General features: G+C 32.7%; 3 protein-coding genes across 3 annotated transcripts; 1 reads left to right on the forward strand and 2 right to left on the reverse strand.

Moving 5' to 3' along the window:
- The first annotated feature begins 445 nt into the window (after window positions 1-445).
- Window positions 446-3,878, forward strand: LOC146901638 (BTB/POZ and TAZ domain-containing protein 1-like). The gene is made up of 5 exons (XM_085738185.1): window positions 446-640; window positions 740-873; window positions 962-1,265; window positions 1,416-1,735; window positions 3,392-3,878. The coding sequence occupies exons 1-5, from the start codon at window positions 533-535 to the stop codon at window positions 3,615-3,617; spliced, it is 1,092 nt and encodes a 363-aa protein (XP_085594311.1). The 5' UTR covers window positions 446-532; the 3' UTR covers window positions 3,618-3,878.
- Window positions 3,879-10,431: 6,553 nt separating this feature from the next.
- Window positions 10,432-12,238, reverse strand: LOC146901639 (vignain-like). The gene is made up of 4 exons (XM_085738188.1): window positions 11,738-12,238; window positions 11,239-11,471; window positions 10,977-11,117; window positions 10,432-10,876 (listed from the first exon to the last, which is right to left on the reverse strand). The coding sequence occupies exons 1-4, from the start codon at window positions 12,183-12,185 to the stop codon at window positions 10,616-10,618; spliced, it is 1,083 nt and encodes a 360-aa protein (XP_085594314.1). The 5' UTR covers window positions 12,186-12,238; the 3' UTR covers window positions 10,432-10,615.
- Window positions 12,239-16,310: 4,072 nt separating this feature from the next.
- Window positions 16,311-19,793, reverse strand: LOC146901640 (autophagy-related protein 16-like). The gene is made up of 4 exons (XM_085738187.1): window positions 19,559-19,793; window positions 18,883-19,064; window positions 18,391-18,586; window positions 16,311-17,554 (listed from the first exon to the last, which is right to left on the reverse strand). The coding sequence occupies exons 1-4, from the start codon at window positions 19,700-19,702 to the stop codon at window positions 16,532-16,534; spliced, it is 1,545 nt and encodes a 514-aa protein (XP_085594313.1). The 5' UTR covers window positions 19,703-19,793; the 3' UTR covers window positions 16,311-16,531.
- Window positions 19,794-22,702: the final 2,909 nt, after the last annotated feature.

Raw genomic sequence — 22,702 nt, forward strand, 5'->3', positions numbered from 1 at the left:
TCGTTTCTAAATATAAGTCAAATTTACTGTTTAGGTTCATTCATTTAATGATGTATGTGGTCTATATTATGAACCACATACATCATTAAATGAATGAACCTAAAAAATAAATTTTGTTTATATTTAGAAACGGATGGAGTATACCCTTAGCTCTTATGTCACAAGTTAATATGACTCATTTTTAAAAACCAAATTTAAATCTAAATCATTCCATCTTGATAAAAAGATTACTTATGACCGACTAAGGGAACGTGATCGTTTTTCTCGTGGTATAGTTAAGTAGTGAGGTAAAAAGTCCTTTGTCTTTGCTGACTAAGGGGGAAAGAATGATAGCGCGTGTTAATAAAACATTAAGAACTTTCCGCGTCTGGGTCCCAACCTCCCTCAGATCTTTTACCAATATCTTCCCTTCCTTAAATAAGACCACCCCTTGGATCTCAGAATCATCCATCATTCCCATTTCCTACCCAAAACCATAAACTCTAAAAAACACCAAACATCACAATAATTCTCCTCTTTCAATCTACAACACATGGAAATGAATACCCAAACCACACCAATGGAGGTCGTCTTACCCGAATATGATGTCTTTATTCATACTTCTGATGGCACACGCATTCCAGCCCACACAAGCATCCTGGTTAGTTTGTCTCCAATTGTTCGTATTTTTCTTAACTCGGTATCCGATTCAAGGACTAACGATTATTAATCTTTTCTGTTGTAAATCAATAATTAACAGGCCTCGGTATCTCCTGTTTTCGAGAACATTATTGATCAACCGCGTAAACAACGCAGCTCCGAAAGAATAATCCAAATTCACGGCGTTCCTTCCACCGCCGTAACCGCTTTCATCGGCTACCTCTACTCATCCAGGTTTGTAGTACTTGTATATATAATACTCTTTCAACGTTATTATAATTTAACCGCGCTGTGAATGAAAAATGACCTGGTTTTTTTACAGTTGCACGGAGGATGAAATGGACAAATACGGAATCCACCTGTTGGCACTATCTCACGTGTACAATGTGCCGCAACTCAAACAAAGATGCATCAAAGGTCTTGTTCGACGGTTAACATCAGAAAACGTGGTGGATGTACTCCAACTCGCCAGGCTCTGCGATGCACCGGATCTCCGTATCCGTTGTATGAAGCTACTCACCAATCACTTCAACGCGGTTCAAAAAACTGAAGGGTGGAAGTTCCTCACCAAACATGATCCTGTGCTTGAACTTGATATCCTCCGCTTCATGGACGAAAGCGAAACAGTACGTCTAATATTTTAACTGATTAATGACACATATGTAGCACTGACACATCTGATCAAAGTTGTTTATGCGTAACTGGTATCTATGGTGTGTCTGTGTCAGCGTCGTCTTAAATTTTATTTATTATTTATGATTATTATTGTGTTATAGAGGAGAGAGAAATCGAGGAAGCATAGAGAGGAGCAAGGGTTGTATGCGGAACTTTCTGAGGCGATGGAGTGTTTGGAGCATATATGTACGGAAGGGTGCACCGACGTTGGACCATACCATGTTGAGGTTAATAAAGAAAAGAAACCGTGTAGCAAATTCTCCACCTGTCAAGGGCTTCAGCTTCTGATTCGTCATTTTGCAACATGCAAGAAGAGGGTGAAGGGAGGCTGCTGGAGGTGCAAACGTATGTGGCAGCTGTTTAGATTGCATTCGTATGTTTGCCAACAAACTGATGATTCTTGCAATGTTCCTCTTTGCAGGTTAGTTGTTTAACATCCATGCCTAATGCAACTTAGCTAGCATATTTTATTTATTTACATCAATCACATGCCTTATAATCTTTTGTTAGAGCTAGAATTGTTTTATTTTGTTTTTTAAGAATAGTACATCATAATCATGGAATTAATTAAAGGGTGTTAGTAGTTGCGGTGATCACAAGTTTCTCGTGATATCTTATGATGTCGATGAGTGATAAAACGTGGGAAAAATAGAGCCAATGGTGATGGTTATTTAGACATGGTCGGCGAGTTTTTTTTCTTTCTTGGAAAAACAAAAAAGTTATGTCGATGACTATGATGGTTAGAGAGTTATTGCCTTATGGTGATGATAGTGTGGGTGGTGGTCGGCGATAAGTAAAATATTGCCCATACAAATGTTGTTGCGATTTTTTATTTCGGTCATAAATATAAGGAAAATTTTTTAAATAAAGCTGATGTATTTGATTAAGGTTTAACTTTTATTTATTTATTTACTTATTTTATATTTGAGATTGGAGGAAATAAGAGTTAAGATCGATTGTTACTCTTAAACGGAAAGAAATTAAGTTGCAGTTTCAAAATTATTAATACAAAATAATTGAGATAAAATGAGTCAATTTTTACAACAACTTGATGATTCAATTTTGAATTCAAAAGTTCAATATTCACATCAAAGTAAAGAAGTTTGAGTCAAAAAAAATAATAATTCAAAGAAAAGAAGTTCAATTTCATTTTTGTTTAGATGGGTAAAATGGTCACACCAACACACTCACGGCATCCATTTTGGTCAAAATAGTTTCTTGCTAGCAATAGTTCATTTGTTTAATAGTACTAATAAAAAAGAATATTTGAACATGCGACTGAGATAGAGCATTATTTTATCTTTTCGTAATGAATTTATAATCTGAGCTGTGCTCGATTCATCGCATAAAGTCTCACCGTTGATCAGGTAGCAATATATACAATATTGTCACGTTGAAACTAAAGTGTCCGTTAATTTATTGTATATTGTATATTTGTATATGGGGTCCAATCAAATATTGCAATGTTCAAACACGCAATTGTGTGTGGTTTGCATTGTTTGTTTTGTACCCTAGCTAAGTCTCTTGATATTTTTAGGGATTGGCCAGCTTGTATTTTGATGCCGTTGGTCCATCGATCGTAGTCAATAATTATATATATCATTTATAACTAGCCCACTACCGTGTAACAACCAAAGTATGTGGTCATGTCCATGACACCAACATCAGTGGAAAAGATCAAATATCACATAAAAATATTATTTATTTTTTAAAAAACAATCATATAAAAAAAGACACTACTCATCTTAGTGACTAATTTTATAGAGATGAATCGGAAAAATATAAAAAAAAAAAAATCTAATAAACATAGTGTTAGTAGTTACCCAAGTTATTATTAGCTACCTTCAACTTGGGAAGCATGGTTGCATGAACCATGCCAAACATGTCTGTCAATTAGTGAAGGTCCCATCAAAATTAATAAATATCTATTTGTTGATGATAGCTTTTTGTTTTAGCCCATGTTTCTGTGTTTGTTTTCTTGCAATATTATGATGATGATAGTCTTGTTTTATTTTGCTGTCAATTTATTTGAAATTTTGTCACTAAATAATTAAGCTATTTTTTTGGAATGTGACAGACAATTTCAATTGAGAATGGAGCAAGAGAAAAGGAAAGATGATCCCAAATGGAAACTACTAGCAAGGAAGGTTGCCTCAGCTAAGGTTATGTTTTCCTTGTCTCTCCCTAAGAGAAAAAGAGATGAAGAAATGAGAGTGACCATAGACAATCGTGGGATCAGATGTTTTGGTTACAATGAATATTGTAACAATAATGTCTCGGACAATCGATGTGTTTCATGTTGATAGTGCCTTATCTTATTTTGAAAAGGGGTTTCAATTGTGTACGTAAGGTTATTGTTAGTGTTAGTGGCTCTTCAATTGAGGAATTAGCAAATTGAGTGTTTGCTTGAAATGTAAATTTTGGTGATTGTAGTTGTGCGCAAATTGAACCTCATTTTGCCCTCTCATAAGATTCTAAGGAGGTTCTAAACTTGTGTTACATTTGATTGATTATCTATGTAAAAAAAAAAAAAATCAAATGATCATTCATATAATTATTATAAATTTAGTGATTATTCGGCTTCTATTATATGTCATGACATGTATTTCTCAATTAATAACTATGCATGAAGACATTCTTATTAAACTTTTTTTTCAATCGATTTTTTAAGAGGATTAACATTGCTCTTCACTTCCTCTTCATAACTCGAACCCACAATCGTTTGAGTGTAGATGAAATGTCTTAACAACTAAATTGTGCTTCATTGTCTTGTCCCATTGATTTATTTTTAAACAAAAAACTTTGTTTTCTTTCTTTCTTTCTTTCTTTTCCTATTTCCTTACTAAACAACTAATAATTATTCATTTTAGACCCTATTTTATATTTCCTTCCCTTTTGGTGCTTAAGTGGGTTTGGCCTTTTCACATATCCCTGTTTATAATTTTTAGTGTTAATCCTTTAAAAACATTCAATTTTTTCAAATTCAACACCTCAACTCTAAATCATTATATTTATTCAACAAAAAAATAAAAGAAAATCATTATACTTATATATTTAATAGAATTTATAAATGAAACCTGCAAAATAGTTAAAAGAGAGAGATAAATCTTCAACAAACACCATTATATTGGCAGCACAACTTTTTATTCAACAATGAGGTCAAGCACCCTCATCGTGGACACTCCAAAAAAATTCCTATTTATACCTAAAAAAGAAAGATTTTGACATAATTATGAAAAGTCTTGCGAAAGGATCTTAAATTTGGGACACTATCATGGTGTTTGGTCCTGCATAACAGCACAAGAGAGCACAGTATTGTTAATACGATGATCACACTTTATTGTGAAATCTAAGCATTAGGCATTGACCTGCATAATAATCTAGTCCCACAGACGCAGACAATACTTAGTGGTATGAAAGACATAAAAGTGACATTTGTTCAGTGGAAAGAAGCACTTTGAGGCGTTTGTCAATTCTCCTTCACTAAGCATTAGACATTAAACAAAGAATCTTCCTTCTTGGAAATTTTCTTTTTCGTCCAAGTCCCCACAGATACCGTTCACTCCTTCAGAAAAATAGAATATAGTACATAAAACATTAGTAAATACTCATTACCCCCCTTAATAAATTAAATTCAATACACCAAAAGATTGGATGTTTTGAGATTATCCAAGGATTTTTCTCTTTATCTTTGTTGTGGGACTTCAAATAAGACCAACCACTGTTGAGGTTTAGTGCAAGTGATTGGTCAAAGTGTGTGAGTGTTATATATCTGGAAGTATCAGATTCGATTTCAAAGAATAAAAAAGGAGAATTCCACCTTGAGGTAAAAATTATTTCCATTTTTTTTAATGTGATATTCTCATATTAGATTTTAAATTGCTTTTATGCATAACTAGTTTAACATTTTTCATAAAAATGCTACAGAGAGACAATATTTTAATTTTTTTAATATTTAAAACATAACAATTATATAAAATATGAGCAAATACTTGTGAATTAGTACTATGCAACTACTTGCATTGGAAAGCCTTGTTGTTTGAAACTTAGTTTATCTCAATTGTGATGATGAAGCCTAATTGCTTATAAAGAAAGGTCAACATGGGAATCTATTTGCTAGAATTCTTGGCCTTTTGGTCCCTTATTCAATTAAAAATTCATCTCTACTTTTAAACTTGTCACCACTCACCAATCGATTATCTTCCTCCAAGCATATATAGGACTTTATTCTTTCTTTCTTAAATTTAGTCCAATTGTCCAACTTGGAAGAATTAACGGAATTTATTACCAAAACATGTATATATTATAAGGTTTGGAAGGCATACAAATCCGAAACTAAAGTGACAAATGGTTTCTTAATTGAAGATGACAAGCCAATTTTGTCGTGCTAATAGTTCTACATTCAATTCAAAATCACACAAGTGTAAGTTGTACCATGCTCAAGTGGGTGTAATTTGAATACCAACAAGTGGTTTGTCTAGTGGTGATGGACACTGATCTCTTTAATAAGAGTTTTATATATTTTTACTAAACTTAAATAAGAGTGTTTGAATCATGATCTATATGAAAAAAATGTGGTTGGCAACGTCATGTATATTCCTTTCATTACAATATTCATATAATAAAATGAGTGTTTGAATGTGATTTAAAATACACATTCAAAAACTAGATGTCCCACTGTTACTTTGATGATTAGTCTCATAGCTGTTTCAAAGGACATAGAACGTTGAGATACTTTGGAGCGCTAAAGAACCTAATTAGGGTGGATTAGCAACAAAAAACTCATTTAAAGATGCAAAACAACTCATGCTCTTAATGACCATTAAAAACCAAGGTTTTCAAAAGAACAACCTCTGAAATTGATCTATAACCGGGATCAAGAGTGTTCGAGCCACAAATCGACAAAAACAACAAGATGAAGCAAGTGAGTGAATGAATGTATGCGCGACAACCAACAAGCGAGAGAAAGATGAACGTTCTTGTTCAAATATCAAGTGAACCAACTAGATGGAAGAAAAAAGAAAGTGTTTCTATTATAATCTTCTTTATCTTGTATCCGTAATCCTATAAGCACCGAGAGAACCAAGAAGCAATTTCATAGTATCATTAACAAAACCAAAGCAACCCAAACATTAATAGCAGATTCCCAACAAGCATGAACAAAAACTATCAAGGCTCTTGTTTAAGGTTGAATGCAAAACCAGGTAAAAAGGGTGTTCAAATTTAATTAATAATAATTTTTCACATTGGCACATACAAGACAGTATCAAATAGCAAATCAGTGACACTGTCAAACTTGCTGCCCGCTAGTAACTTACTTCAAAATTCAAATTATGTAACTAGTCTATTTTCTAATTTATAAAAATGTTGCAGCTGGCTAATAACTTGTATAAACTCAATAGTCCCTACAGGGCCGGCCTAATAATTTTTAAAAATAAGCGGGGCCTAAAGCAAGGTTGAATGTATGTGACCTTTTTTTATTAGAATATGAGGCCTTTTTGCTTGTAAAATCTAATAAAAAATGATTTTTTTTGTTGGGAGGCCTAAAGCTAGGACTTTGGTGGCTTTACCCTTAGGCCGGCCCTCAGTCCCTATAACTTTGGTCTAAAATTGGCTTTTTTCAAGTCTAAACATGCTGCATCCCTAAAAAGCATGTTGCACCCTCACATTTTTCAAGTAAATGTTAGATCAAACTATGATCTATATGCGCAACATAAGTGCTTTTTCAGATAAGCTGTTTTAAGCAAGATGAGAAAATAGCAAACAAAACGTCAAACTGAGAGAGAAGAGAATAGAGAGAGTATGCTTGCAATGTGAATCTCATTGAGAAGTGAATGTACACATTACAAAGCCTTTTATAGGCAAATATAACACTTGCTTGTAGCACAAGCTATCTCACTAACTAACAAGTTTTGTAACAAGTTTTGTAACAAATTTTCTAACTAACTTGCTAAGTGGCCGTTATGGATTAAATCTTAACAGTAAAAACATGTAACCACCTTCCCCATGGTGAGATATTTAACACCTCCCCAAGACAAATTAACAACCGCTTGAAGTCATGTTCATTTCCTTATGAAATTCATATATAAGAAGTTTTCTTACCTTGACAGTATCGTTTGAATTTGTCGATGCTGCATGAATCGAGTATGTTTGTAACATCGCACAATAACAAATTTAGACATGCAATCAAGTCTTATTTGTTTACATGAATTAAAACAATAATACCCTTTCAACCCTGATGATTCCACCCTCATGCCTTATTAGAAAAAGAAGCAAACTCATAGCATACACAAAAAGACTTGTTCCAGTAGTATAGAAAAGAAAAATAATAACTTATGTTCCATTATTTTCATCTTAAACCTTTTTTAAAAGAAATTTCAACCTTATTTTATAAAACAGTGAATTTTACTGTCCAATACACTTTCTTCTGACTACATAATCACCTTATTCCAAATTCCAATTTGCATACAAGGCAGCATATTAGAAAATCAAAATACTTGTAACCACATGTTCAACCAAAAATCTTATACCGGTACTGATGGGAATTCCTTTTTACACAGATTAAACTTTAACAAGTTATGTTAAAGTTGGTCAGTCATCTTGAGTTACCTGCAAGGACAGTGAGCTGCTTATCGGATTGTGCGCAACCACCTTAATGTCGGCCATGATGCAAGGGGGAAATAAAATACATTGATGCTGCTAGAATGTGAAATGCAGCGTTACAAATGACACATATTTATAGTGTTGTGCAGAGTTTGTAGTGAACAGGTTGGATTCCATACTCTCTTGCCATGGATTTCTTTCCAACTTTAATGAGTGTTGGACATATGGTAGTGAATTCAAAACCTCTTTAAAAGTTCATGCCACATGGACAACAAGCATATAGGAGCCAGTTATTTTTCCTGTTTATCCAAACTTATATTTAAATATTCAGGAAAATGACTAACAAATAAATGATTACAAGAATGTTTTAAGTTTTGTCTGTGACTTAAAAAATTAGAGATGAGGAGAAATTGATAATATTCAATTCCAAACACCGTTCTATAGTGAATTTCAACATGTGTGTGTTTGTTAATTGTTCTAGTTCTGAACTAATGTTGACAAATCTCATGGCTGTTTGTAGCTATAGTCCTCCTAGTGACTCTCATCAAAGGGTGTAGGTATATATAAAATGCATATGGAATTGTGACAAATCATTAGTAAAAAAAAAAATAGCTGTATAACTATTTCAACAATGTTTTTTTTTTTTTTTTCAACAATGTTATGACCCCTGATTCGCAAATATCCTAAATTTCCATTGAAAAAAAATATAGAAATAGGAAAATAGTAAAACCAATAGGAAGGAAATGAAAGCTGATTCTAATATATTAGCAAGTGGCAGCAACAATATGAACCCAAAACTGATGGTTCAACTCGCGAGTCCAGTGTCACGCTGCATGGTGGAAACGCCACAAGCTGGCAAAAATGACTTGTGAATCCAGCGTCACGTTGCATGGTGGAAATGCCAAAGCCATGTTTCATCGAGCCGCCACTTAAGTCACAAGCTGGCGCTATTCAACTGAACAAACAATTAACATGTTAGACCTTGAAAAACACTTATGTCATATTCTAGCCAATGTGGGACTTGATGGATCCAAGATTTTGTGTATTTTGGAACATAGTTCCTTAAATGGTTTACTGTGTAATCTTCAGCCACTTTTAACATGTTATGACACACTAACGAAATATTATGTGGCTGATTTCTCAACAAGATCATTTGTTACATTAGCTTTTACACAATAGTTACAAATAATGGCTCTCGATCCTGCCTTTGTCCATCAGATTAGTCCCATATCTCAACCACTCACTCAAACATAAAGTACATTCTTTAATTTTCAGAATAGACTTTGTCTATCATGCAGGAGTAAATTAGTCTTACACCATACACAAGTTAATAATTTCCACCATTGGATCAATAAATCTCCGATAAACTTGGCCTTAAAAATAATTTTGAACTTCATATATACAACATGATATCTCAAATAATGTACATATAATAATTTCTTGACCATACAGAGGCCTAGATTGCTAATACCATTGTTATCATATGCATACATTATTTTGAAGTACCAAAGTCATATTCAAAAGATGTATTAGATCAGCTCCAAATTTTTAATGTAACATCAAATTCCATAACCATAAGCCAACCTTGACTAAAATATGCCTCCCCAATTGCATGTATTGAGCATGATAAGATATCACTAATCTAAAAGTACTATAATCATAAATATTCAATGAGGTGATTCATCATCTCACCAGAATTTTAATGCAATATCAAAATCCAGAATCACATCACAAGCCTAATCTTGATCAAATAAATATCTTGAACATGATATGCTAGAAAAGATCGCAAAGTTATTCCAAACCATCTATCTAATTCTAAAAAAAATATTAAAAAAAACTTTCATTTATAAAAAAGAAACATGAAGAGCACAAACTTTGCCACTCTTTTCTTTGGATGCTTTTGACCCAACCTCACATGAAGCTTTATCCACAAATAGGAATGGTTTTTGACAAAAAGAGCGTTTGTAAAACTAAATAAGAAGATAAGTTGGATTTGCTTAGAGTGGATTTGATGGCAATGAAAGTGCAGAGTCGCTAGTGACCGCTAGTGGTGGTACATACAGACTCTGAGACTCACATAGTCAGTGACATGGTTATTATGCAAAACTTTGATTTTTGTTTTGAGCTCTATGAATTCAATTGTTGAGTTGTGGAAGAAAAAGGGTGAGTGACTCCAATATCCATCCATTATTACAATATACAAATCAGAATATGGAGGAAAAAGTATAGACTGAAGAATGACCGTGTCAGATGTCCCACATCGGTAGCTATGCAGAGAGGAGCTTTGGTTATAAATTAAAAAGCCTGTAGGCCTTTTAACTAACTCTAACTCACAGTCCAATATGATTTGATTAATGATTAAATGGACTAAGCCGCATTTGTTATCGTTAGTCATTCATAATGTTGCATTTCCATTTATAATAAAAATGCAACATTATAAATGATTAACGATATTAAATTCATCTTAATAATAATGTAGTTGAAGCTTGAAAACGTGAAATTGAGACAAAACAGTAAACCAATGACTTGCATTTCTTAATAGAAACCAGTGATGAGTAATACAAACAATCAAATGAAAACACACATTATTTCTATTTCTATGCGACACAATCCTAACTTAAGAACATCGATGGATACTTAAACATAAGAAGCATATATGAATTACAAACATTATTATTTCTTGTGGCAAAGGCATCATTTATAGCTCATCTTTCGGAAGTGAACTTTTTGTTGGGTTTTCAGATGACTTTTTGATTGGATAACAAGCCTCCATAGCTATGCCACATAGACCTTGCTTGTGAGATATGGCCCTTTGCATTCTAATGTAACCCTGTTCTCCCCATTCACTTCCCCAAGAGTTCTTCACTGTCCAATATTTTGTTCCATCTTGAGTTGCTCCATACCCCACAATTGCTACCCCATGATTCAGCTCAGTACCACAGTGTCCAGTAAATACTCCCTGTAATTATATTTTTGTAATTAAAAGTGGGATCAAGGTGATATACAAATTTATACAAAAATATATAAATGTGTAAGGGATAAAAATATATAAGTTTTACCTCTGAATAAAACTGGAAATCAGATCCACCAGCATCAATAGCTACAGAAATAGGTTGGTTGGCAGCAGCTTTCAACAATGATGCTTCATTGTTGGCAGGGACATTCTCATGGCCATCAATTGACACTGCTGGCTTATTCTCCTACATCAAGTGAAAATGTGTTAATACTTAATAGGATCTTTAAATTTTCTCATAAGTCAATCAAAATAAAATTTATTAAGTATATATTTGGTACTAATTATAAATAGACTAGTGTGTGCACCTTTTGTATATTACAGGTTCCCTCTTTTGCAGCATAAGGATAATTAGTTTCTGTTGTTATGCCATTTTGCTTGATGAACTCGAATGCATTTTCCATTAACCCACCGTTGCATCCTTGATTCACTTTAGTGTCGCAATCCACAAGTTCTTGCTCGGACAAGGATACTAGTTTTCGTGTCTTGATTTGGTTAATACCTTCAACAGCTACAATTGTTGAGAAAGCCCAGCAACTACCTATACAAGTTAGAAACAATTCAAAAGACCAAATCAATTCTACTTCAGAACAATCAAACATGTTAAAATCAATTTCACTTCTCCAGTTCTCCAGATCAATTTTGGATCCAAACGTATAATCAAATACAGACTAAGTGGAAGAACAAACTTAACTATCAAACTTCAAGCGATTTAACTAACATGGTGAGTATTTTGTAGATATCAAAAAACATGTTTTACGCAAATTATAAATAGTATGTGATTACTTAATCAACAAGTAAGCTTACCGCATTGGCCTTGATCCTTTACCCCGGTGACAGCACCTATCTTCCTCCAATCAATCGAAGAAGGAACATCCTCCACATTCTCATACATGAACGGTCCATTGTCATGTAACATGCCACGGAACATTCTATGATGATTAACCTTAGAATCAGCATAGATGCTCCTAAATTCATAATTTGTCATGTCAGCAAACTTATTCAACTTAAGCTTATAAGGCTTATCTAATTTATTGGTATTGTGGACATGCATAACATTGGCTTTGAACACATTAAAACGATTATTCTTCTCATCAAGACTTCGAGTAACTGTGTGGTGACTTCTCCATCTCTCGTACAAATCCCACAAACTTTTCTCTGATGCTAAGTCATTCTCCTGGAAATCAAAGCTCTTAGCTATTCCTAAAATCAAAGCTAGGGATAAGGAAACAAACAAGAGCTTCTTCATTTCCATTTTGATATGTTGTGTGACTTTTTTTGGTTACACTATGTTGTGTGACTTGTGATGGGAAAATAAGAAAGGCTTGGAATGCTTTATATAGAGAAATGAAAACCGACTTGGTCTAGGGAAATTAGTTAAAAGTATAAATAGAAAATAACTTAAAATTAAAAAGTTCCTTATGGGCATCAATAATTTATGTTGGCACTTGGCATGCTCAATATATGAAAGCAATGAATTCAATAATTGAGATCAATTCTTTTGCACATAAATAGATTCCGTGTTGTTATTGTGTCACACAATTATTAACATCAACTTCTACTTAAATTAATGGTCGAGATTATAATGCTTGTAACCGATTTAATACATCTATAATTGAAACTGTATGATATCAAACCAATATTTGAGATTGACTAATAACCGAGTGTGTGCTTTTAATAATACAAAGAATCCGGATGTGTTGATTTCAAATATAAGAAATGTTTGTGTAGACCGACTATTGTGTGATTTAGGCTCTATTTTGGCAAAAATTAGCAGATAATAGATAAATTAGTCGATAGGAATGAGATGACTTATAACGGCTAAATGATAGTAAATATGTTAATTGAAGTGTTGCATAAAATTAAAATTAGCGGTTCAACAAACAGATAAATATAAAACGATATAAAAGACATTTTAAGTTAATAATAAAATTTATATCAATTAATTGCTAAAAAAATAAAATTTATATCAATTAGTGTTAATGATATTTAAAAAAATTGACTCAATATATTTGAAGTTAGTAATTTAAAATTTATCAATCTAATATATATTTTATTTATGGCTATTAAATTAATTTTTGTTTGTTTAAGTTTTATTTAAATTTTTCTTAAATTTTTTTATTGCTTTTTTCAGGGTACATACTCCATTGATTTAGTTTTTACTCTGTGTCTTATTTTTATTTTTGTAACAACGCTAGCTGATCTTTTTTTTTTTTGAATTCTGGTTGATCTTTTGTATGCTTATAATATTAATATTTTGATTTTATTTTATTTGAAATTATAAAGAGTAAAAAGGTTTTTAGTTAAAATAAAAAGGATAAAATAGAGATAAAAATAATACGCTATAAGTTTTTTTTTTGTATGCTTATAATATTAATATTTTGATTTTATTTTATTTGAAATTATAAAGAGTAAAAAGGTTTTTAGTTAAAATAAAAAGGATAAAATAGAGATAAAAATAATACGCTATAAGTTTTTTTTTTGTTTTTGTTTGCTATAAGTTGAAACGCTGTTTAAAAGAATGATATAAGCTCCTTCAAAAAAAAATGATATAAGCTAGTGAAAAAATACTATAAGCTCATAAGATAATGAAAAATATCAAAACATATATATTTTGGTCACATATGAGTTAATAAGTTATAAGCTATCCACAACAAACTTAAAAATTTGTCTTCTCAATCATACTCTTAAAGGATATTCATCTTTAAATTATATGTCACACGCAAGCCAATACCTTAACGAGCTTGATACTCCATGCTTGGAAGACGGTGACAATGTTGGAAGTGGAGTACTGCAACTATTATGATAATAATTATTATTAACTGCATTTATCCATAGCTGACGAGATGATGGCTAATGAAGTAATGTAGTTCCATGTGCAAAGAAAGATGGACAAAAGTGTTCTACATCCCAACTGAACTTGTGTAGTTTCCCATAGTGCATGAGGACTGTAATAAAGGTGATGACGAAAAAATTGGTTGTATTTTATATACAAGTAGTTTTGCTTCAGTATACCAATATGATACCAATGATTCTGTTAGATATATGGACAAGACTATGATATACTCCTATTTGTTTTTAATTTTGAAATATTAAAGAATATTTAATCCTTATACACTTACTGTGTGTGTATTCAAACCAATATTGCTGAGCTAATGTTAAATAAGTTTGTTACATAATGTGCCAAAAGCTAGGATTTTATTTCTATGTATTGTGGAAAATATTGGATTTGGCAAAAGGAATATGAGAAAAGAATTTTGTAATCTTCAGTGTTATAATTTGATTTTTGACTCCAGTGTGACGTTCTAGCTTGCTTGTTGCTTGTAGTAAAGAGTTACATTAGCGTAATGCATATTGGGTTCTACTAATCATTACTTGAGAATGAAAAACACAAATATTAGCAATTCCTAATGAAGCATTATATTATATCACATTAGTGGATGAAGAACATCAAGTAGGGCATGGTTACCTAGTATGGTCAATTATGTGATGATCTATTTCATTTTATAAATTGATTAGAGATCGGTGGCGTGCCTTAATTTAATTGCATTGAAAGAGATTTTATTCAATCCCTTTTTCTTAGCCATATTGGAGGAGCTTCTTTGATTATACTTTGTCTATGACTTGAAAGTTGAAAATGTCTCTTAATCCACTTATATTATTGATATGGGGTTTTTTGCTGTAGCTTGGAAACTTAAATGTGAAAATTAATAATGGCATTTGTGCGAGCAGTAAAGGAGACATGTGGTGACAATGCCCTCTAAGATACTTGTACATTGAATTACTAATCATGTGTAGTAATTCATACTCAGTTCGTGTGTGTCAATAGTAGAATATTTTTTGGATAACAATGTCGTGGTGCGAAGTATCGACAGTCTATATGATGATTAATCTTTGTCAAGTTGGCCATCTTTAGTAGGATATCTAATGCCAACCATATTTTATGGATCCACACACAAGACTCGAACCCAAGATCGTGATCGTGCTCGAGTTTAGTTCCAGCCGAACTAACATGATGTTGGTAAAGTATAAATGCAGTGAGACTTTTTTTTTGTGGTGTCCGGAATTCGAACACCAAACCTTGAATATATTATACATTATCTCTACCAACTGATCTAAGCTCACGGGGATACGGTAAGACTCTTCTAAAATGAGTAATTTATAAAGTAAGAAAAACAAATATTATTTTTCAAACAAACGTGTGATCTCTATTGATGTACTTATAATACCCACATTTGATTTTCTTTAACAGATGGTTGAAAATACCCACTTTTACATTTTGCAGTTGTTCACTTTAAAAGAGTCGAACTCATATGGATATTAACAACAATTGCTAGACTTAATGATTTGTTTATGTCAAAAAAGCTTAACCCATTTGTTCGACTAACTTACCATAACTCTCTTAAACTGCCTAGACTTTACTCAGTTCCAGATTTCTATGCTAAGATGATGATTCAAATGAAATAAATAAATAAATAAATCCATCTTCATTTCATCCATCATACTTAAATGATAAGTTGTTAGAACTGGTATAACAACAGAATTAATATTATCCCCGAGTAATTATTCATTTATTGAGTAATTATAAGGAACACTTCCAGAAAACGGAGTAGTGAATGAAACATTAAAACAGAGTCCTCTGTTTCGGGAAAGAAAGGAAAACGGGAAGGGAAGTTACAACTGACTTTTACTCATGCAAGGCAATTCCTATCAAGAAATTTGAGAGTCTTGACCTCTCCCTTCTAATAGAGTTTTGGTCTCTCCTTCCCATGATCACTCAATAACTATCCCACAATCATTTTTCCCTTTCCTTTCTCTATTTATTCTTAAAAATAAACAACATAACTGGCTTAATAAATAAACTGGACATAACTGTTGAATAATTTATGCCATCTCCTCTTATATTGTTATCTAAAATAAGAAGTCTAACATAAATTAAAATAAAATCACTTTAGGAATTAGCTGTGGACTAGATACTTTGTGAGTATTAATTTCCAACTTCCTGTATCTCCCCATGAGTGTTAATTAACCTACAGATACTCGCAGTGTATGCAAGAGGTTACAGTTTAACAAAATGTCATCCGATGAGTGTACTTGTGTACACGGATGAAGCTAGCTATACGTAGTTACATTTTATTTTTTGAATAACTATGTGACAACTTGTAATAATAATAGGTAACAAGACCTGGTGATTTTTTTTTTATCAATACAAGACCTGGTGATTTATTAATATTAGTTTGGCCGCTGTTCCTAGGTTAATTACCACCTGCCAATGGCATGGTTAGATAAATTTTGTCAATTCAATATTTGTACTACAATATAGCTTCATTGCACACTAGTGCTATTCATGCTTCCCTTTAGATATTAAGTAAGACTGGTCTAGATGAAAGTAATTCGCTAAAAAATTGATATATACATCATTCAAAAAATTCAATGGTGTCCTGTCTAAACAAGGAACAACTTAATAAAGATTTCAGCCAGCCAATTTAAAAACTGTAAAATAGAACTTTTTTACCACACCGTCACTATGACCAGATAGAAACAATCTCATACCTGTTAGATTTTCTTAAAACTGTAACGTTGATCTTTACCACACAGCCATTATGACCAGATTGAAACAATTCCATTCCTGTCAGCTGAAGCTAGGGGTTTTCCCATTCCACTCCAGCTACAACAGAGAACAGAAGAAGTATGCTCCTTCAGAGTACTGATTATTTCACCTTTAGATATTGACCATATATGCACAGATCCATCAGCAGACCCAGCGGCAACATGATTGTTGTCTGGACTGATACATGAGCGACTCCAATTAGAAGCCACTCTGTTAACTGTGGCTCGTAATGTACCACAAACTTCCAGAGATCGCACATCAAACAAATTGTGCAAATTATCCCTTCCACTGGTCAATGCAATATTTCCATTTCGAGAAAGGGATATTGACGTGACGGCGTGTGAATGTGCAGCAACCTCACTTAGCAGCCTTCCACTCTGAATGTCCCATAACCGAAGATTACCATCGACATGTCCAGAAAATATGGTCTGTCCATCTGTGCTGAAGCAAAGAGCATTGCAGTTGCTGGGAAACATGATTGTGTTTGTGCAGTAACCTTTCATCAAGTCCCAAACTTTTATAGTACGGTCGTAAGCTGCACTGACAACAAGACGACTCGAAACCTTGCTAACATCAACCGCACAAACTTTATCCGTGTGTCCAGTAAGGGTATGACGGACTCGACCTGAGCTAAGATCCCACACATACAAGTTGTTTGAGCTGCTCGCAGCAATAACAGATCGATTATCATTGGTGATAGTGAGATCCAATACTGAGCCAAGGCAGCCAGTAAGACTTGAACTTAAGGATCCTGTATTTGTATCCCACACTTTAACTGAACGATCCTGTCCCCCAGTAATCAATCTACTAGAATTGTACTCGAACAATAAGGAAGCACAACCTCCTTCATGTGCATTTAGCCTGTATTTGCAATTGGAAGGGATGTTTGACTCTGAAAAGAATTCAGCACCTTCTTCACTTCGACGAACAATTCCATCCACTTGTTCCCTTGCAAGTTGTTCTAGACCACTAGCCCTTAGCCGCTGAACCATGTCTTCATATAGCGCATTTGCCTAAAGAGATGGGAAATGTATTATTAGTTGAATCGGCAACATAAGTTGTTATTTACAAATTACAATTATATGCAACTAGAACTTGTTCACATCATAGTCTTGTGAGGAATCTACATGTAAGAAATATAATCTACTAATGTAACTATCACAGTGATTCAAATATATTATGCACTACAAGTTTTGAAAAGAAAAAGTACTAACTAGTAATATTAAATGAAACTAGAATTTGTTCACAACACAGTCTCGTTAGGACTCTACATGTAAGAAATATAAACTACTAATGTAACTATTACAGTGATCCAAATATTATGCACTATGAGTTTTGAATAGAAAAACTACTAACTAGTAAGATTCAAATTTCAAAACATAAAAAAATTAGAAGTACATCAAATCCAATGTTGGTGTGAAATTGCTGAGCAGGTAAATGACACTTGCCAGTGGCAGGCAAACTAAGCTTCAACCTTGTAGGAGCTTCTCAAATAAGATAAATATTCAACATTTAATTACTAACTTATGAAAAAACTCTTATAAGTTTATAGGTGTTGATGCATAATTTTAAATACAGAACCTTCTGAAAAAATTGAGGTACAGAAACTAATTTCTACCTACAGTCAAACAACTATCTTTGACAAGGCAAATAACCATTGCAAATTCATTTCAACTTTCTTCTCCTTCAAGTGCTGATAAAAAAGTTCGATTAAACGGGCTCTAAGAGTATTTCCACCAAGATTGCACAACTTGCCAAAGCCAAATCCATTCACACGGAAAATGTATAGAAAACTAATATCTAGTTCCAAAAGTTGTATACTGGACGAGAATATGAAATTGTATTATACCTCATTTAGGCGTTCAGCATCCTTCATCTTTTCTAACATCAAGCGGTCAATCAACATCTTATTTTCAGCTTCAGCTTCATTGGCTTTAGTAGTCATCTGCTCCAGTTGTGTTTTCAGTTCTGAATTCTCGCTCATAACTAATTCTACTTCTTTAATCTTTTGTTCCAAATCCGTCTTTAATTGAGAGCACTCATCCCTGCATTTTGCAACATTAATTTAAGTAAAAAAAATCATTTATCACAAACTAAAAATGTTGGTGGCCGTTCCAAGTTCCAACCAATGTTGTCAATTGAGAATAGCACAAAATAGTGGATTGTTAAAATTCCGCTACACAATAGTTCTATAGCACCTATAACCGCTATTTGACAACATTTTGTACTAAATAGTGTATCTTGGAACTATAGCGGTTTGTCCAAATTCTGCTACGGTATAGCGGTGCTATAGCTGCTATTTAACAAGATTGGTTACAACACAGAAGAAACATCAAACAACCTCAATTCTGTCAACTCCTTCTGCATATCAGAAATCGCATTTTCTTTTTCTTGAAGCGAAGCTTTTGAAATTCTAGACTCAGCTACTTCCACAACAAGTTGCTCGGATAACCGAGATTGAGCTTTATAGCATTGCTGAAGTTCCACTTCCAAGTTCTCTGCTTTCTCTTTCCACTCAAAACCCTTCAACAACATAAATACATCACTTAATCAACAAAACAAAAATACAATTGTAACACATAAACAACCATCAACTATCCAAGCAACCAACTTAACACCAATATCGAGCAACATTCTGAAATATGACATCATCAAAAGCCAATAACTTTCCACAGTTAAAAATAGGTAAATTTGTACACAACTTATGAAACACAGACACTCGCGAGTTGACACTGATAATAATTTGAAAAAATGACATAATTCAATGTGATCACATATGGAGTGTTCGACACCCACACATGTCAGACACTGACACACATTCAATCAGAAGTGCCGGCGCTACAAGAGTTAATAACTATTAACTACTAAGCACTATTCTTTTGGAACTCATGACTGAACTAATTTCTTACGGACCCACAATAAAGGAAACAATAAAAAAAATGGATATTCATGTGTGATAAATAAATAAGATAAAAATCCCTAAAAAAAATGAAAATTGTTAATGAAAGGGTACGTACCTGAGAAACGATGGGTCTAGAAAGTGCGAGAAAAGCAGGAGCATGAGCGCCTTCTTCGAGAAGATGGCGTTTCTTGAGAGCTTTCATAGCATAATTGATTGCATCAATCGCAACTTGTTCTTTCGGTCTTCCAGTTTTCACCATTGTTGTTGTTGTGTTTGGTTTCAGAATTGATCACTAACTTGATTGAATTAGGGTTCTGAATTCTGATTCGAATGATTTTCAGGTGGAGACTAGAGAGACCGGAAATAGGTCCCACGTACAAATAAGTAGATCATTTTTACGATGAAATATTAAAAAAAAATGTCATTTATTCTATCAAATTTTATTCATCTTAAGGGTGAGGACGATTTTTTTTTTTTTTTTGTGGTAGTCTCGTATCATGCATATATTATGTATTGTCCAAACTAATTGAGCTCACGAAGACGGTGAAGACAAATTTAATAATAAATGTAAAGATCAAATTGATTTTTTTTTAGGGAATAAAGATTAAATTGATAAAAAGTGATTTGTACCCAGAAAAAATTGATAAAAAGTGATAAAAATTGATATTAAAATTAAATCGGTGATAAAGGGTTAAAATATAGGGATTTAATTCATAATAAGTGATTAAGTATAGAGGTCAATTTGATAGTTTAATGATTTACTCGATTTATATTTATCATTCTTTGATAGAAAATAATTATCTTGCTAACCCTTTTAAATTGTAAAATTGAGGTAAGAAAAAAAATAAGGATCATGACTTCCGTAGAAAGGACTTCTTACAGGATTTCGCCCCTCAAAATCCAAAATTCTATCGGTTTTTTAATTTTTCATATTCTCAGAAAAATCTAAAAAAAGTTTGCATTAGTTTTATTTGATTTTTAGATTTTTTTTTTTTGGTATTTTTATATTTATTTGACATATTTTTATCATTGTTTACTATGTTTTTTTGTTGTTTTTAAAATGAGATTCGCAACTGCTGAAATGAGAGAGATTCTGATTGGTGCTTATATATAAACATATTTCATATTACATAATTTGAACACATCTAAATTGTGTTGTGCTTGGATTATATAATCTAAAATTCCATGGATATTTTTCGTAAAATAAATAGAATGCGCGAGAAATGGATAGAGTGAGAAAAATAATAATTGTGTTTGTATGCATGAGAACGAACTGCTACCAAAATTTCATGGTTTTTTGGTTAAGAAAATGTCCATAATTTTAACACCCATTATTGTTGACTGTAATTTATGTGAGTTTTACTATTTTATATTTGAATTTTACTTAAATTTATAGAATTTCATAAATATTTTTTTTGAAGAAGTCAAAATGGAATATGTGATTCAACAAGCACAAGATGTGCCAGAAACAACCACCCAAAAGTAGTACAAAGTTATGAGTCTGTTGCCGTAAAACACAACGACGAAGAAACAAATAAAATTAGACTACTCCCTAGCACCCATACATAATAAAGGGCTCCGCCACCAGTCATTGTAACTGAAGGCAGAAGTGAGCAGCTTAGCTTTTAACCAAGAGAAAGACGTAAACTTAACAACATCTAACAACTTAAACACATCTTGAGCTTTGTTCTTAGAAAACCTGTTATTTCGTTCCTTCCAAATGATCCAAACAGTAGTGTGCCAAATCACTTGGAGATATGAATGAACATGTCGCGAAAAGCCTGCTAAACGGCCAGACTAATGGAAATGGTCGACCACCGATTCAGGGGATATGAAAGAAATACCAACCCACTTGTAGACTAGGTGCCAAAGAATGCTAAATATGTCACAACGAAAGATGAAGTGGACCACCGATTCCTGACTACCGCAGCCTCCTACACAAGCCATATCGTCCTGATGAAGTATCATCCTACGTACTAGGTTGTCTTTTGTCGGCAATCTGTTGCGAAGAAGTCTACATTTGTGACAGTTGTGGGTTTTTAAATTGGGAATTTTCTGTTTCTCCTCCTAATTCACACAATTATTACATTCCCTATTCTAATCTACGTCCATGGCTCACATAATTTTTTGACATAATACGTTATTTCAAACACATAGGCTGTGTTTGGTAACGCCGAGAAGCTAGCTTATAGCTTGTTGAATTAGCTTATAAGTTTGTTGGATCAAAACATAACGGCTGTGTTTGGTAACACAAACAAGCTAGCTTATAGCTTGTTGGACTAGCTTATAAGCTTGTTTTGATAGAATAGAATGTGTTTGGTAAAAAGCTTTTTCCACTAGCTTATAGCGTTTTTTGAAAAGCTATTTCAAGTAGCTTTTGAGCTTTTAACTTGTAGCTTTTTATATTTTCTTCCAATTTTAACCCTATTAATTTAATTTAATTATATTTTAATAAAACTAGCCACACCCATGTACCTATTTCATAACTGCCACGTTTTTCCCTTAAAAAAAAGAAAAACTGCCATGCTTTGTTTTTTTTTAAGGAACGACTTTATATATATATTTTTGAAAGAAATGCTTTATATTTTGTTATAATTATGTACGTTGTAAAATTTTATACATTCTTGCTCACATTTTTTTTCCACCTTGCTCTTATTTTTAGGATTCATTTTTGAAACCAAAAGAAGATATCATAAAAACATATTTATGCATAAATTAAAATATTAAAAATAAATACATTAGAAAAAAATGTGTGCATGTGTGTTTATGTGTGTGTGTCTATATATATATATTTTAAAAAAAAAATAGGTGTTTTTATGTCATTTTATACTTATTAGCCACTTCAACAACTAATTTTACCAAACACATTATTTTTAATAAGCGAGTTTTTCAGCTATAAACTACCAGCTATCAGTCATCAGCTATATGCTAGCTTTTCAGCTATCAGCTATCAGCTAGCTTATAGCTTCTTTTTACCAAACAGAGCCAACGTGTTTGGTAACAAGTTTTTCTCACAAGCTTATAGCTTTTTATGAGAAACTAATTCAAGTAGCTTTTGAGCTTAAAGCTTATAGCTTTTTATATTCTCTTCCAATTTTACCCTTATTAATTTAATTTTATTTATTTTTTAATAAAAAAAAAACTACCCACATTTATATGTAACTACCCACTTTTTCTTTAAAAAAAACGTAACTACCCACTTTTAATTAAAAAAAATAAATAACCACCAACGCCAGTATACGGTTACCATTTCTCATGT

The sequence above is a fragment of the Medicago sativa genome, chromosome 8, assembly GCF_051527215.1.
Source record: "Medicago sativa cultivar Bolivia chromosome 8, Bolivia_mono, whole genome shotgun sequence".
Taxonomy (NCBI): Eukaryota; Viridiplantae; Streptophyta; class Magnoliopsida; order Fabales; family Fabaceae; genus Medicago; species Medicago sativa.

Bases quoted from the DNA above. Each gene is read 5' to 3' on its own strand.
- LOC146901640 (XM_085738187.1), bottom strand. From the start codon at position 19,702: ATGGTGAAAACTGGAAGACCGAAAGAACAAGTTGCGATTGATGCAATC. The intron at 19,065-19,558 runs GTACGTACCCTT...ATGTTGTTGAAG, and splicing joins CTAGACCCATCGTTTCTCAG to GGTTTTGAGTGGAAAGAGAA. The intron at 17,555-18,390 runs GTATAATACAAT...CCATCTCTTTAG, and splicing joins ATGCTGAACGCCTAAATGAG to GCAAATGCGCTATATGAAGA.
- LOC146901639 (XM_085738188.1), bottom strand. From the start codon at position 12,185: ATGGAAATGAAGAAGCTCTTGTTTGTTTCCTTATCCCTAGCTTTGATT. The intron at 11,472-11,737 runs GTAAGCTTACTT...TAACTTGTATAG, and splicing joins AAAGGATCAAGGCCAATGCG to GTAGTTGCTGGGCTTTCTCA. The intron at 11,118-11,238 runs GTGCACACACTA...CACTTGATGTAG, and splicing joins GAACCTGTAATATACAAAAG to GAGAATAAGCCAGCAGTGTC.
- LOC146901638 (XM_085738185.1), top strand. From the start codon at position 533: ATGGAAATGAATACCCAAACCACACCAATGGAGGTCGTCTTACCCGAA. The intron at 1,266-1,415 runs GTACGTCTAATA...ATTGTGTTATAG, and splicing joins TCATGGACGAAAGCGAAACA to AGGAGAGAGAAATCGAGGAA. The intron at 1,736-3,391 runs GTTAGTTGTTTA...GGAATGTGACAG, and splicing joins TGCAATGTTCCTCTTTGCAG to ACAATTTCAATTGAGAATGG.